Consider the following 15,101-nt stretch of genomic DNA (forward strand, 5'->3'; position numbering starts at 1 on the left):
GGGCAGAGCAGCACAGTGGTGAGGGTCAGACAAGGCTGCGAGGAGGGTTTGTGTGTGTTGCATGTTGTACATGCAGGAGCATCGCTCTCCAGGATGGGGAATTTTGGGCTGGGATAGATAAGGCACAAGGGCACGAAGCAGGGACAGAGCTAACTCACCAGCCTGGCAACACCACCCTGGAGTTGACAGGCTGCCCCTATTTCTCAAATATATTGCTCCCTCGCCCCTTAATGCAGTTTTCTTCCTGTGCGATATATGTGTGCAGAGTGCTGGAGAGGGGGGAGAGATTGGTGCATTCTCCCCCTATTTTTTTCAATTAACCATCTGGAAGGCAGTAATCAAGCTACACATTTTTTACTATGTAGGCATAACCAGTGAACTGTTAACGAGAAAGCTTCATCTTCTGAGCCCTGTGGTCTGGGAGAGAGAAAAGACAGGAAAAAAGAAAAACAAGAAGGCAGAGAGAATGAGATGGCGAACCAGTGAGAAAGAAGGGGGAAAAAATAGAAAAAAAACCATCAATGGTAGAAAAAGAGACCAGAAAGGGGGAGGGAATGGGTGAAGCTGGACAGAAAATTGGAAATGGGAAGGGGGGAGGAAGAAGGTGGGGGAACAAGCACCCATGGGAGAGGGCTGCCCCAGGGGGGGTATCGGGGCAGGGGCTGTGGCAGGGCAGGCTGGCAGCCCCGCAGAGCTGCTGGCTCTTTAAGAAATCTCGTGTGCTAAATTTATCTTCTCTGCTGTCTGTGAAGTCTGTTTGTAGGAGATGAAGCCTTGAGGAGAGCCTTTGCCACTGCCTGCCGTGCTATAAATAGAACCAAAGAGACGAAGGGAATTTATATATATCCTCACTGGGTCTAGATACAACACTGCAACTGCCCTCTCTCCGAGCAGGGGGCCCAGGCGAGCTCTTAACCCTTTTATCTGTAATGCAGTTGGGGTGGAGGAGAAAGCTCAGAGGGGGAGAAGGATAACAGGACAAAAGCCACTTAAAAATTGCCACCAGGGCTTTGGGACTGCATGCAGTGCTTTTACAGCCTCCCAGCTTGGCACCTCCAGGAGGGCAGCTGGAAACGCAATGCCTCTGCCACCCTAATGCTCCTGGACTGGGGTAACAGGGCACAGGAGACCACGGTGGGGAGAGGGGTGGGAAGCAGATCCAAAGCACACCCAGGGGGAGCTGCAACCTTGCCAGGAAAGCCCAAGGTGGGAGGTGCAGAGTCCATCCTGGTCGGGCACTGAGACCAAGGAGTCATGCACGGGGATGACTCATCCCCCGATGCCGCACACAGCCCTCACTCTATATATTATACTGCACCCCTGGGAAATGGCAGCTACAAATGCCTTTTCCTGTTTTCCCTAAAGTGTGAGATGCAAAAAGAAGAAAACGTATTTAAATGAAAATTTTCCACCCCATTTGTGGACCCCGTGGGCTAAAAAACCTTTCCATGGCGCCCATCCCAAAATTGCAGCCTGGCTGGCTGCGTTGGCCACACAAAGGACATCCAGGGTTCCGCCTTTTGTGCTTGGAGAGGGACCCTCTAGCCAGGATTCGCTTATCACCTGCAGTGCTGGTTGGAGGTGCAGAGCGTGACACAGTGAGATATGGCCACCACACTCCATGCACCAAACCCTGCTCGCAGCAACAGCCAGCATAAATCCAGAGCCACTCCAGTGATTTTTGCAAGATCACACCAATTTGGATCAGCAGAGATTTACAGCAGGGCAGAATTTATCCCTGTTGATTCAAAAAGAAGAGAGCCATGGGACAGGTAGGACAGAAAGGAGAAAGACAAGATTAAGAGGACGTCTGTCCTCAAAAGCTGGATAATTTCCTTTTCCTTCTGATTAAAGGGTTGGTTTATCCACACCACACAGCTCAGCACCCTCCAGAGGTACCCCAGTGAGATGCAGGTCACAAACGCCTGGTGATCTGCCCAGCAGCTTGGGCAGGTGAACACTGGAACCCTGTCAGGTTTTGCTGTGATTTTGAAGCAGAGGTAGCACAGCTCTCTGCGGCTCCTCCAGAGCATTTCAGCTGCAGTGCCTGGCAAGCCCAGGAACGCCAGCAGCACAGGAGCACCTGGATGTGAGGGTCCTGAAGTGTAACAAGATTCAAGAGGCACCAGGTCCAGCTCAGATCCTGTCTCTGGGCTTCCTAGAGCCTGATAAATCAGCCCAAACTTGCTTTATCACTTAGGATAAAGCAAGTGATATCCCAGAGAGGATGGGGTGTTTCAATTTTTAGACTTCAGATCTTAAAAAGCATCCTGGACACCAGCTTCCCTTTGATATACCCTGCTCCAAGTCCATGGGTGTCCCACAGCATCCATCATAGCTTTTCATAGCACCTGCCACTGTTGGTGCAATGCCCACCTGCAGCCTCTGAGGCTGACTCACCCTTCACCTGCTCCTAGAGAGGCCAACAAGAGCTTTCTCAAGCTCCTTTGGTGGCTGTCTACTATGGGCAGGGGGGACTCAAGAAGGGATGAAGAGGCTTCATGCACTTCAGGCAGTCAGAGGGGGATGTAAGCAAAACTCAGCCACCCCAGTGACCTTTTGGGGTCACAACATGTGCCATCTCTGGCTCAGAAGGCCACAGGACCAACCTTTGCCTCATGCTTTGATGGGTATAACTGTATTACCTTGATATGCTCTGAGCTGCTGGCTGAAGAGATGTGTTTGCTCATGGAAGACTGCATGGGGAGGACTGGATGGAGAGATGGATGGGGGGGATCCTGCCTCAACAGGGTTAACAGGCAATCAAAATAGAAGGAAAGTAAGAGGTGGAAAAATGAGGAGAGGATCAAAGAGTGATGAGAGCATGAGCATTGATGGGAGAGGCAGGAGGGGACCTGAGAGACAGGAGAACAGATAGTGCAGGACAGGCCACCAGGGTGAGGGAACAGAGGAGAGGGATCAGGGAATGCAAGGAGTAAACCAGCCTGGGGAGGAAAAGCTGGAGAAGAATGAGAGGTTAAAAGACAGAAAGCAGAGGAGTGGATACTCACTCTGTGAGAAGGGAGATGAGGAGACAGAGAGCAAACCATCACCCTGTAAACAGCTCTAGACAGAGGCACTGCCTCCAGAAGACACAACCCCAGTGAAAGGGAGCGGGGACCAGAGGGAACGCCAGGGAAGGATGCCACCTTCCCCCTGGCGTTAGCATGAGGCGCTGGCGCCCGGCCAGGCTGCATCTCCTCCCTCCCCCTCCTCCTCTCCCGCTCCTCTGCCCACCTCCCTCCCCGTTTAAATTCAGAAATTTGTGTGGTGTGAAATTTCCTCTGCTTTGACGGCGATTCACAGAGACACTGTCCGTGGAGGGGAGAGCCTGCGCCGGGCACGGGGAGCTCGCTGAGGCATCCACATCCACCCCCTTCCAGCTGCCGAGCCCGGCCACCACCCCCCCTCCAGCTCCTCTTCCCTCCCTCAGTCTCTGCCCACCCCACAGGCCTCTGGCTCAGCCCCACCACAACCTTTACAGCTCCATCCCCACATTCATCCCCTCGCCCTAATTGCTCCTCCTGAGGTCTGTAGGCAGTCGTGCTATCAAGTAGCCCAGTCCTCGCTGCCCTGCTGCCCCACTGCACAGCTGGCTGGCAAACAGTTCATCTGGGGGGAGAACGTGATGTGGAGAAACCACTGTACATCTCAAAAAAAAAAAATAAAATAAAAATGGGACATGTATGTGATGTTGAGCAGCTCTGGCAGGCTGTGGGCTGATGGAGATCCCCTCCTGTGCCAGCATGGAGTGGATCAAGCAGAAGCCAAAGCAACACCTCGCTCTGGAGAGTGCCCCTCACCCCCAGGAGAGGTAGAGACCACCTCTATGAAAAGTGCCATGGAGCTCCAAGTCACACAGGGCTAGTTCTGGGTCTCTGTTACAACAAGAAAAGCTGTGCCCACTTGAAGCTTGTGTGGACAAAGCAGAGACTGGCACAGAGAGGGTGATGCAGCCTCGACTGCTGCCCCTCTGCCTGCTCTGCTCCCCGAGCCCAGCAGCAGCACAGCCCCACCACAGCTGCAGCTCAAAAGGCACCACTCAAGTTCCTGCAAACCATCAGCCCTCCACAAATATTTCAGTTCCCTGACACGAACACCACCAGCCATTTCATTCCCTCTCTGATCCTCCCCATCACTGTTTATTTATTAATGGCTTCTTCTGTCTTATTTAGAATGATTATATAAGTTCACAGACATAGAGCAGCTTTGAGCTCCAACCTGCCATTAAAACCTGATGTGGCCAAATGCCTTCTTTCCATCTCCTCCTTATCCTGTTGCTGGTTACCTTCAAGGGAGCTGCCCACTCAGCTCCTGCCCCAGTCAGATCTCCCTTGACCAAACTTCAGCTCTGAAGGCCCTCAGCCACCCATTCATTCTCCAGATCATCTCCAGTATGTTGGGAGAACCAAGTTCACCAGCCACAAGTGTAAGGGGTAAAAAATTACTTCCCCAAAATATGTTCTGTTTTAAAAGGAGCAAGTCCAGACTCTCTAAGGAGGACTGGATTGAAAAGAGGGGAAGACTATTATTAGCTTTGAGACATGCCTAAAACAAAGGTGGTCCCTTAAGCTCATCCTCACAAAATAAACCACTGCACTGTCTGTATCATAACTTCATCTATACCAGCAAACTAAACATACCTGACACTGTTTTCTGAGGCCAGTGTCAACTGGTATGGAGCAATCTTTGTCTACATTTAAATTCTTACCCCACAGAAAAAGGGTCTGGCTACAGGCAGAAAGCCTGTTGAGAATGGTCACCAGCCTCTGCTGTGCTCCAGCTGGGAAATACCCGACAGAATGTTTATAAACACAGAGCAAACCCAGGAAACAAACTGACTATGTGGGACACTGAGGTTCAGTTTCCAGGAATATTCCCTGATACCTTTGGCTTCAAAAGGATGCTGGCCAAAATTCAGTATGGATGAGAACAGGAGCACAGTGCAAATCCCCCCACCACTGCCTTTCTAAATCAAGGGGAAACACAGCCAAGAGTCACTTTACCCTATTTTACAGTCATGGATTAAGTGCCATTATGCAGGGACTAACACAAACACTCTCACAGCAAAAGATAAACATTTAAGTTGCTATTTGTAACTTTTTGGATTTCAGATCTCCTGAGAAGCTAAAGATGCTCCTGTCCCTTCAGGAGACAGAGTCCCAAAGCTATCACCAGTTTGCAGCAATAAGGAGAAGGGATGGAAGCAGCTCAGGTTTCACAGGACTTAGGCAGGCTTGCCCCATGGGGCAAGTGAGACTCCCAGGGGAATTCTGGTGACTAAGAGGTAGAAAGAGAGGCAAAATTACTGTTTTGCTAAACATGGGAATAAAAGCAAAACTGAATTCTTATTCTCTACTCTACATTCTCAAAGTCAGCCATAAAAACGTGCTGGCAAATGTCACCTTCTGCCTGGCAGTAAGCACAAACTTTGAAGGGCCTGGAGGGATTTAAAAGTCTGGTGAATTTTGCCATTCTTTTAACACAGTCTGGTCTTTGCAAACTCCTGGAGGTCATGACTGAACCAAGAGCAAGGCAAGGATATGGAATATTTTCCCCTTGTGTCTGTTTGCCTAAAACTGACTCCATAAACCTTGGCACAATCCTGCTAAGGTCACTGTTTCCAAAAGCACCTGTGCTTGCATAGACATCCTTTGATAAATAACAGTGTGCACTGCACTTAGATGGAAGAGGAAAAAAAAGCTTTTTCTAAACTAGTACTCAGGGTACCAGCCATTTAAATCAACCATTTTTCCACCCTGAGAGAGTACAAAGCAGAGTTGCCTCGACTGCAAGGTTTTGCTTTTCTGCCCCTTTATTCTATCCCAAATGCACTGTGTGTCTGGCCAGTCACCAAATGGACTGGGAGACGAGAAAGTCCCTCATGGAACACCTTTAAAAAGAGTCATTTGTTGTGGTTGCTTCAGATACCAGTGACCTGCACTTAACAGAGATATCTCCCTTCAGCAGCATCAGGCTGGGTTAAGCTGCATTAATAAAACAGCAACCCAAGACTTAAACCTGTGGGACGTGGCAAAGAATAGGCAAAGTCCAGGGATGGGCTTAGAGGGGTGGCTGGGATAGGACAAGCAGGAAGACTAAGAGGTGCTGCCAGGGTGAGCTGGGGGTTCAGAGCCAGATGTGACACTGATCTGTCAGGAGACAGTGGATACTCCTTTGAGGTGGTGAAACCTTAAAACACTCACTCACCACATCCTTGACCTCTATCTGTGCTAACAAACAAGTCAGACTTATAGGAGATGTAGCACAGGCAGCAATTCAGCCAGACCCTGGTGGTGTTTGCCTTTGTTCTTGCAACATTAAGGAAGGAGAAGCACCTCTGGTTTGCTGCTTTGCCCTGTTTGAGTGACCTCCAACTTCTTCCACAGCTTCCAAGGTTATTCAGAAGTTCCATATTATTAAACTTTCTTCCACTGTTTCCTGTTAAATCCCCAATCCTGATTCTAGGAGGCAAAAATAAGAGGAGGATCTTTCCTCAGCCTCAGCTGGGGAGCTGAGCTGGTAATTAAATCCTCATTTCCTCTCACCCACCTAACAAACTCTTCTCCAACCTCCACATCTTTATGCTAAGGAGCTGGGCCAAGGCAGAGCTCTGTGGTGAGAGCAGGACAAGGTTGCAGAACTAGCTCCAAGGGGGTGGATGAATGGATATAAGTCCGACTCTTTGCACCCAAGCTGCCAAGGGAGAGATTTCTGTTGCCTTTGGCAAAGCTGGGGAGGGAGCAGGGAGAGCTCCTAGAGACAGGGCAGAGCCTGATTCATCTCTCACATTTCCAGAGAAACCTCTCTCAGGGAGGGAAAGGGAAGCAAAAAAAAAAGAGGATTTATTCCCTTCTGGCCTGTGAGATGGGAAAAGAAAATTGCTCAGTGGTCTCGGTACAGAAAAAAATCCTCACTCTTAAAAACTCCTCCATCTAACCCATCAGGCCACCTTGTCTGCAGAAAATCACATAACACCCATGGAGAAAATGAGGACATGGCTGAAAACAGCTGGTTTCAAGTGAGACAGGAGCAGGAGAAACCTTTCTATAGACTGGAGAGCTAAATAACCCCAGGGTGGGACCTGGGGAGGGTAATGCTGACAGGGCTGGGTCCTGGTCAAGCGGCAGGTTGGAGATGGGGGCTATGAAGGAGCCCCCAAAGATGAGCTCCAGCAGGACCCTAGCCATGGGGAGCAGGCAGGGCAGCCCTGGAGGCTCTGACAGTGTGGGTGCAATGCTTGTCACAGGTCTGTCAACCTGCCCTGCCTCCCTGTGCAAGGTGAGCCAGAGGTGGTGCCCAGGAACGAGGTCTGGTCCACAAGTGGGTCAGCAGTAACTGGCTGCAATCAGAGACATCCCCCAGGAGCAGCTGGCTGATGAGAACTCAAGAGAAGCAGAACTGAAGCAGAGCCCAAGCAGACACAGCCAGCTCCTCTCAGTTTCAAACTGCAAACCCGGAGTTGTTTGAAGCGTGACCGTTCTCTCCCCCTTGCTTTAAGCACTGAACAGGTACTTACACTGATGAGGACAGCAGGGCTCTGCCTCCCCAGGCTCCCCACATGCCTTGGCACCTCTGCGTGCTCCCACACTGACTCATCTCCAAAACACACCTCGCTGCATCATCATGGGCAGGGATACAACAACTGACAACACACATGCACACGTTTCCCACCAGCACTCCCACCTTGGCAGGAGGAGATCCCTCCTTCTCCCTGCACAGGACTCAGTCTCCATCATCAAATTCCTCTGCAGTTTTCCAGTTGCTCAGTTTACACTGCCTGGGCTCCTCGCCAGCCAGGCATCACATCTCGTTTGCTGTCCACCCTGCTCTGTGCCTGCTTCCCACCATCCCAGCTCCCCCTCGAGCTCAGGGATGCAGCCCGGGCTCCTCAAATCACCTGTTTTGCTGAAATCCAGTTTTGTCCCTAATTAGAACGAAATCAAATAGCTTCGAGATTTCCCTGAAGGGTTTTTAAAGCCGGTTTCAAATACGATTTCCAATTACCACCCGAGAATTTCAGCATTGTTACAGTTGTTTCTATTTTTAGGTCTCTGAAAACAGACAGCAAAATACTGGTGACATCAGCACTTGACCAGTGTCAACTTGTTTCACTACCAAATGGATGCTACATGGTCCAGAAAAGGAAATAAAAATCTCAGACTGTAATGTATAGCTTGTATGTGTGACAGTGTAAAGCTTATTGAATATTGTGGCAGGGGTGGACTAGACAGTCTCTGGAGGTCCAGAGAAAGCCTTGGCAATTCTTCATCTTAGACATCAGTACTGGTTCCAAAGCAGCTTGAAATAGTGAGGGAAATATTGACATAAGTGAAACATTTTCTACATAAAACTAAGAGCGAAGTATGGATATTCTCCAAAATGCTTTTTCTTAAGTGAAAAATTTCTCCCTAATTTTTTGATTTTTTTGCTTAAAATTTGATGAAACCAGTGCAATTTCTGACAAAAAAAAAAAAAGCCACTAGGAGGAAAAATATATTAAATTCAGCCAGTGCTATCCAGCTTTTCCTCACTATTTTATCCAGCTCCCTCCAATACCCAGTAGCTGACTGCTTTAGCTTTGTGGGTAGCACCTTTAAGCCTCCCTTTATACTGCAGAATTTCCACAGCATTGTAGCACTTCCCTGTTTCATGCCACAGCTCTCCTGTGCTTCACTTTGCATTCCCACAAGGTGTTCACGGGCCAGGTGAGTTCAGGCACCTTCATGTCAGGTTACACCTTCTCCATCCTCCCATGCCACTGGGTGTTTGCAGAGGTAACAGTGCCCTCTGGGCTCAGTCTGGGCTCCAGGCCCCTCCTTGGCCCTGTGGGATTTGTGCCATCTGCCAGTCCGCGGGGAAGGGGGTAGGGAACACCAGTCCTGCCTGCAGCCCTGCAGCATCCCAGCATCATCCCTGCTCAGGCATTCCTTTTGTTGGAGACCTGGCAACCAGCTTTTAATCTGAGCCCAGTGAGATTTAATTTTGGAGTAAGCTTTTGTATTGAGTGCTTTCCTGAGATGCAGCTACATCACATCTGCTGCACTCCCTTCAGCCCTTAATTTGCTAATTCTACCCAAACCAAGAACATGCTTTTCTGACACCCAGTTTTCACAGTGGGTCAAAGGGCTCCATTTACTCGTGCAAACAAGTTATCTGGAGCCTGATATTGTTCTCCCTGAAGTCAGGAACAAAACACCCATTGACTTGGGTGGGAGCTGAGCTGGACCCTGGGGTCTGATCCAGGGCTGGAGCCCGATCCTGCCGGTCCATGGAGCACTTGCTGAAGGCAGGGGCCTGCCAGGGTGCCATCCTCCCTGGTCTCTGACATCAGAGACTGCTGGAAAGAAAAATGACTGTGTTGTGCCACAAATAGCATGATTGAGTCACTTTGCTACAGGATCAGCTCAAAGGAGGGGGAAGTGGCTGGCGAGAAGGTAGCAGGAGAAGGAGCGGAGATGTGGGATCTTGCTCAGGGAAAAACAAACAGGCAAACAACAGAAAAGAAACAGGGATTTCCCCCTCTGGCCTTCTTCCATCAGGGCAACTCCATTTTATAAATTCTACCTCAAAATTCAAGACAAGAGCAGGCTTCAAAACACAGGGTGGACCTGCAGCTCCCTTCCTGTTTGGAGGACAAGACTGGGGGCATATTTACAAAGATGAAGGGAACACAGGTGAATATTCAGTGACTGTTTGCTTCCTTGCTTACATCTGCTCTGCACAAGGCTGTGCATTTTGGAATGGGATCACAGTTATTTGCACCCAGAAAACTGGACCTAGTACTTCTGTTTTCAGCAAAATTGCAGGTGCAGGAGTCGGTACAGAAAGCAGCCCTAAAGAAACTATTGTCCACACCATTATGAACAAAGCTAGAGGGACTTCAAGCATTCAGGGCACCTGGGTTGTCCCCCAGTACTTTCAGACCCTGACCTGAGGTGCAGTTTGGGAACAGGAGCTGCAGCTGCTCAGTGCTTCATTTTCACAACTGCCATTTTCTCCAGGGGCAAAAGAGCAGCTTCCAGGAAAACCAGCCAAAAGTTAAACCAACACAGGTAGCTCTTACTCTGGACCCAGAAATAATGGGCAAACAGCTGTGATTCCCTTTCTTTTGGCCTGGATGCAATTTTCCCCATCTCAGCCTTTTACACAGGTCATTTGAGGGAGCTGAGCTCCCTCCCCTGCACTTCTGGGCCCTGTGGGAGGGGAGAGGAAGGGACAGGACAGTGCTCCAGGTGCTTGCACAGTGTCCCAGCCCCAGCCAGCTCGAGTGCAACCTCTCCAAGGACTTCCAGTGCCTGTCACCTGTGCTGCTGGGTTCACACCACTCATTATGTGAGCTGACTACACGGCAGCTGATAAAAATACACCAGCACTTCTTCTTCTTCTTTTGCTGTGCAGGTGTGTGCAAAGATTTCCCACCAGCCTGGGGGAGGCAGCTCTGCACCCAGGTGGGCTGGCTCAGCAGCAAAGAGCTCAGCAGCACTCTTTGCCCCCTCCTTCCCACCAGGCTGAGTTTATACTCCTACCTGCCCTTACTCGCACATCTCCCCGCCCAGCCTTCACTCCTGTCTTTGTACAAGGTGGAAATTTGGGGCAGTGAGCTGTGGAAAGGCTGCAGCCTTTCCAGTGGGTCAGTAAACCTGGCTCAGGGCTCCCTGGCAGTATCAGCCAGACAACATCACCAGTGTAAGGCAGGGAGATAAATGTACCTGTCCCAGGCAGGGAGAGGCACCACAAGGTCAGAGTCACAAAGCTGGGCTTGTTGCACCTTTTGCTGTCTCTGGGGGCCTGGAGCAAGAAGCATCCACTAACTGGAAGGGAAAAACAGTGCAGACATGAGCCCACAGCCTGTCCCTCAGCACCAGCAGTCACTTCTGCTCTTTTGGCTTCCCAGGGCTCTGCTACAGGGAGAGTACAGGGCACGACCACCTTGCTGCCCTGGCAGGTTGAGGTCCTGGGCACCCTCCTGCTTTGCCATGCCCACACCCAGCCCTACCCTCCCCAGAACAGCCCAGCTACTTAAAGAGGAGGAAAACAATCACACAAGTCAGACTTTGCCACAAAACATGAAGCAGCAGAGGAGCTGACACTGTAAATGGGAAGGGGTGGGTGTACTCTCTTGGAAGGAGAAAGGTCCTTCCTCCCCCTTTTGCTGCAGTGGGACATAAGCCCAGAGCTATCACAAACATTTATAGTTGTGGAGGCAGGTTGAAAGAGCCAGCTGTGAATTTGAGTAGCTGAAAAGGGGGTAAAAACCCCCAAAACAAAAAAACAAACTACCACAACCAAACCAAACCAACAGCAAAAAAACCAAGACCCCAAACCCAAAAAATATTAGGAGAAAAGCAGACAAACACAGGGCTGGGAAAGTCATTACCAGGGTTTCACTACAGCATTCCACAGTTGGCAATTCCCTTTTTAATCCTCTGCTACCTCCATTTAACTTTCTTACCTACTCTGGCCCCTTCACATAGCCAGATAACAGCCCAAACTTTGCTCCCTCCACCACACACAGTCACAGCAATTTCAAAGGCTTTGGACTTGCTTATGTCAATTTATTCCAGACACTATAAAAAGCCTTCTCACTGAAGACCATTACTATTAGACACCAACTTTCAAGCCTCAATTTTAAGAATTGCTCTAGTAAACACACATTGTTTTTAACCATACAAAAACCTGTCTTCTATGACCAACTCAAAAATTACTCAAGTGATTTGACTCAAACGCTCCAGAAACTCGGCCTTAGATACAAAAGTAAGAAAGGCTCATCTCCATAGGCCAAACCCTCAGAAAATCACAAGCATCTGAAAAAGAGTTATGAAACATGAGTGACAGTGACCTGAGACGCCCAGAGCAGACTATTCCCATCTCCAGCATCCATCCCTGGCACCACAGGAAACGCTGGAGGCTCAAAGGAAACCACTATTTCCAGCTTGGAGAAAGAACAGATCACACAGAACTTTGCAACATCTGAGTATCTTTTAGGCTTTTGGGTCCTTGCCTTACCAGACTATCTTTGGAAATGGGGGAAGTTCAGATGAGGTGCCCTTTTGGACAGCAACCAACAAAGACTCCCCTCAGACTCACCTCAGGCCGTACAGGACAGTCCCGTCGGGATGGAGGCGAATCATGCGGTTCTTCACTGTCACCCCGTGCAGAAAGGACTTCTTGTCATTCAGGAAGTAGGTGTCAGGCAGCCACAGCTGGTCAGCCACCCGGTTGTCCAGGGTCAGGTTGAGAGGAAGGTCGTTGTACGCCAGGCGTTTGTCCCGCCAGCTCTGCTGGAAGTACATGGTGATGGTGTAGTCCTGGGAGGGAAACATGAAAACATCACCCTGTGCCACTGTCACCCCACCCCTTCACTGCTGTGTTTGTCTTCATATCTCCACAGGGTCTTTATTTTTGGAGGGGGGGTGTGCTGTGTTTGGTTCTGGGAAAACAGGAGCAAGCCTGAGCTCTGTAGGGGACAGAACGGCACTACATGACTTCAGTCCATCCCACTCGTGTCATCCCAGCCTACTGAGAGCTCGTCTGCATAACCAGCAGTCATTTGGACTGTGCACTAAAGGATGTCAACCAACAGCTACACAGCACCAAAGACTTCAAGGGTTCATCTCCCAGGGAAGTCCCACAAAGGTGTCTGGACCCCGGGCAGTTGTGCCCATCCACTGCTCGTTACCACACAGTTGGGAAAAGCCAATTCTGCTACCAGCAGAAGCTCAGGAGATTCCAAAGGGCACATGCAGAATCTTTCCTCGAGGCCAAAGTTTCAAAGTCAACCCAGGCCAGCCGTGACAAGCTATTAGCACTTGCCTTGTTACACGAGTTAAGCTGGGAATTCATTGTGATTCTCAGGAAGGGACATATGTGGAGGAAATCTGTTGTCAGTGGAGCATGATCCACTGGTAAAGGGGCAGTTCCCTGAAAAATTTCCCATAAATTTGGACATCAGAAGGAATTTCTTCATGGAGAGTTTTACTAAACAATGGAAAGGGCTGCCCAGAGAGGTGGTGGTGTCACCATCCCTGGAGGTGTTCAAGAAACAACTGGACACGGCACTAAGTTCTAGCTGACAAGGCAGTGACTGGTCAAAGGTTGGACTCCACGATCGTGGAGGTCTTTTCCAACCTAAGTGATCCTGTAACTCCTGCACCACGCCCAGCTAGCACAATGCCACACATCTCCTGCTCCTCTCCTGTTCAACAGCAACAAGCTGGCACTAAGACAAGAGTTTTATAGAGGGCACGGGTTTGCTGCTCTGGAGCCCACAGCTGGAGCTCTGCAGGAACCATACTTGTGGCTGCACAGTAACAGCACTTCCAGGGGAAATCCAGAGGCCTCGGATCGGCTTGTTCAGAGGCACAGTATGGTGCCACATGCTAGAAGAAAAAATTACTTATTCCCAGGTAAACAAGCAGTACAGGAAGGAGTCTTGTACACACTAATGCCAGGAAACATTCTCACAACAGCTCTTAAACAGGCTAGGAGCCAAGATTTTTGGGGTAAACCAGATAGCAGGGTAAACCAAATAACAGGATGTCAATTAGGAATTGGGCACAAGTCTTGTTGACAGTGACCTTACAGAAACCAGTGACTATTTCCCAAGTCCTAAAATAAAAAGCATTTTTGCAAAGGCATGCAAATGATCTAGAACAGGTGGGATCAGATGGTCTCTTCCAAAGCAGATACCTGCAGTGCTACAGGAATCCTCTTGACCACATGGATTTGCATGACAAGCATTTCAACTCTGCAAATTCCAGCTCTGTGCAAAAGGCTGATGAGGAACTTGCTCATGCACCAACATCTGGGCTGAGCACTGAGGCATCCTGCCTGCCTGTCTCCTCCCACTGACTTCACTCAAAGCCAGGTTTGATTAACATCTCTGAAAACAAGCTCAAAGAATCCCACATTATGGGTAATGCCAGCTTTTGGGTATCTAACTATGATTCAGAAATTGAGACCCACATGCATATCTGAAAGGTCACAGAGTAACTCTGTGGAGTACACCAGATACAGAAGCTATAGCTGTCACCTTCTGTGTTATCTTGAAAAGAACAAAAACACACTGACAGCTTTCTGGTCAAGGAACTGTTTTGCTTTGCTTTTTAAAGGACTGTAAACTCCTGCCTCAGAAGCCTCACAGTCCATCTCTCAGGGGCACAAACATTTTTGTTTTGGTCAAGACCTTGCAAAGGAAAATGTTGCGCCCAGAATCCCTTCCAGGGTATTTGGACCTGCATTGCAGTGAGAGCACAGAGGAGCAGAGCACCCGAGTTCCTGGAGTCATTTACCCTCCTTGGCAACAGACTCATCCCCTGCCTGTGGGAAACCTGGCTCCAGAGGCATCATTCCCATTCTCCCCCTTTGAGAACTCCACCCGCACACCCTGGCAAGTTGCTTCACTGACCTGCATTTTCCTGGTCCTTGACAGAGCCCTGCACCACCTCACCCCTAACCAGGCCACCCCACTGTCACTGCAGGCTCCTGCCAGCCTTCAAGCAGCAGCAGACAAGAGGTGTCACTGATCTGCAGAAGGCAGAAAGGGCAAGCTGCTCACAAAGTGAACAATACACCTTCTAAACACATCTTCTGCACTCCCAGGATTGATGGGAACAGACCCAGAGGGGTGCAGAAATAAAAGCCTACGCCCCAGCCATCAGGCTGATGAGGTTCTCCAGGTACAGAGACCTTTCTGGGGAAGAAAAGCCAGCCCAGCCCAGGCCTGAGCTCTGTTCTCAAACCTTCCTGGGTTTCTTTGGGCAGCGTCTTGGAAGCCTGGTGTGTGTCCCAAGTGCTACTCTTAAAAATGTATCTGTGCTGATTTTGGAGACAGGGTTGTACTGTGGCAGACCAAAAGTTTTTCTACATTAGTATCCTGTCTCCAGCAACAGTAGAGAGAACATCAGGGAAGAATATAAACAAAACAGTCTTTGTTGTGATATTCAATTCTCCAGCTCTTTGAGACTTAAGGATCTCCCCAGGCAGAGCTGGTACCTTCTTAATTGAAGATATTCAGCTTCTCTTATGAGTTTGTCTTATTTTTCAGCCTTTGGCATCTTCAATCTTGTGGTAGTGAGTTCCACAGTTTAGTTCTTCAC

General features: G+C 49.5%; 1 protein-coding gene across 2 annotated transcripts in view; it reads right to left on the bottom strand.

The window, feature by feature from the left end:
* LOC127471163 (gamma-aminobutyric acid receptor subunit beta-4) overlaps positions 1-15,101 on the bottom strand; it is a 69,633-nt gene that overhangs the window by 11,376 nt on the left and 43,156 nt on the right. For both annotated transcript variants that reach the window (XM_051787834.1, XM_051787825.1), the window contains exon 4: positions 12,091-12,311. In XM_051787834.1, the coding sequence (XP_051643794.1) occupies positions 12,091-12,311 (221 nt within the window). The remainder of the gene's footprint in view (positions 1-12,090; positions 12,312-15,101) is intronic.

This window comes from Manacus candei, unplaced genomic scaffold (genome assembly GCF_025592945.1).
Source record: "Manacus candei isolate 608988 ecotype Guabito, Panama unplaced genomic scaffold, ASM2559294v1 h1tg000003l, whole genome shotgun sequence".
In the NCBI taxonomy this organism is placed as follows: Eukaryota; Metazoa; Chordata; class Aves; order Passeriformes; family Pipridae; genus Manacus; species Manacus candei.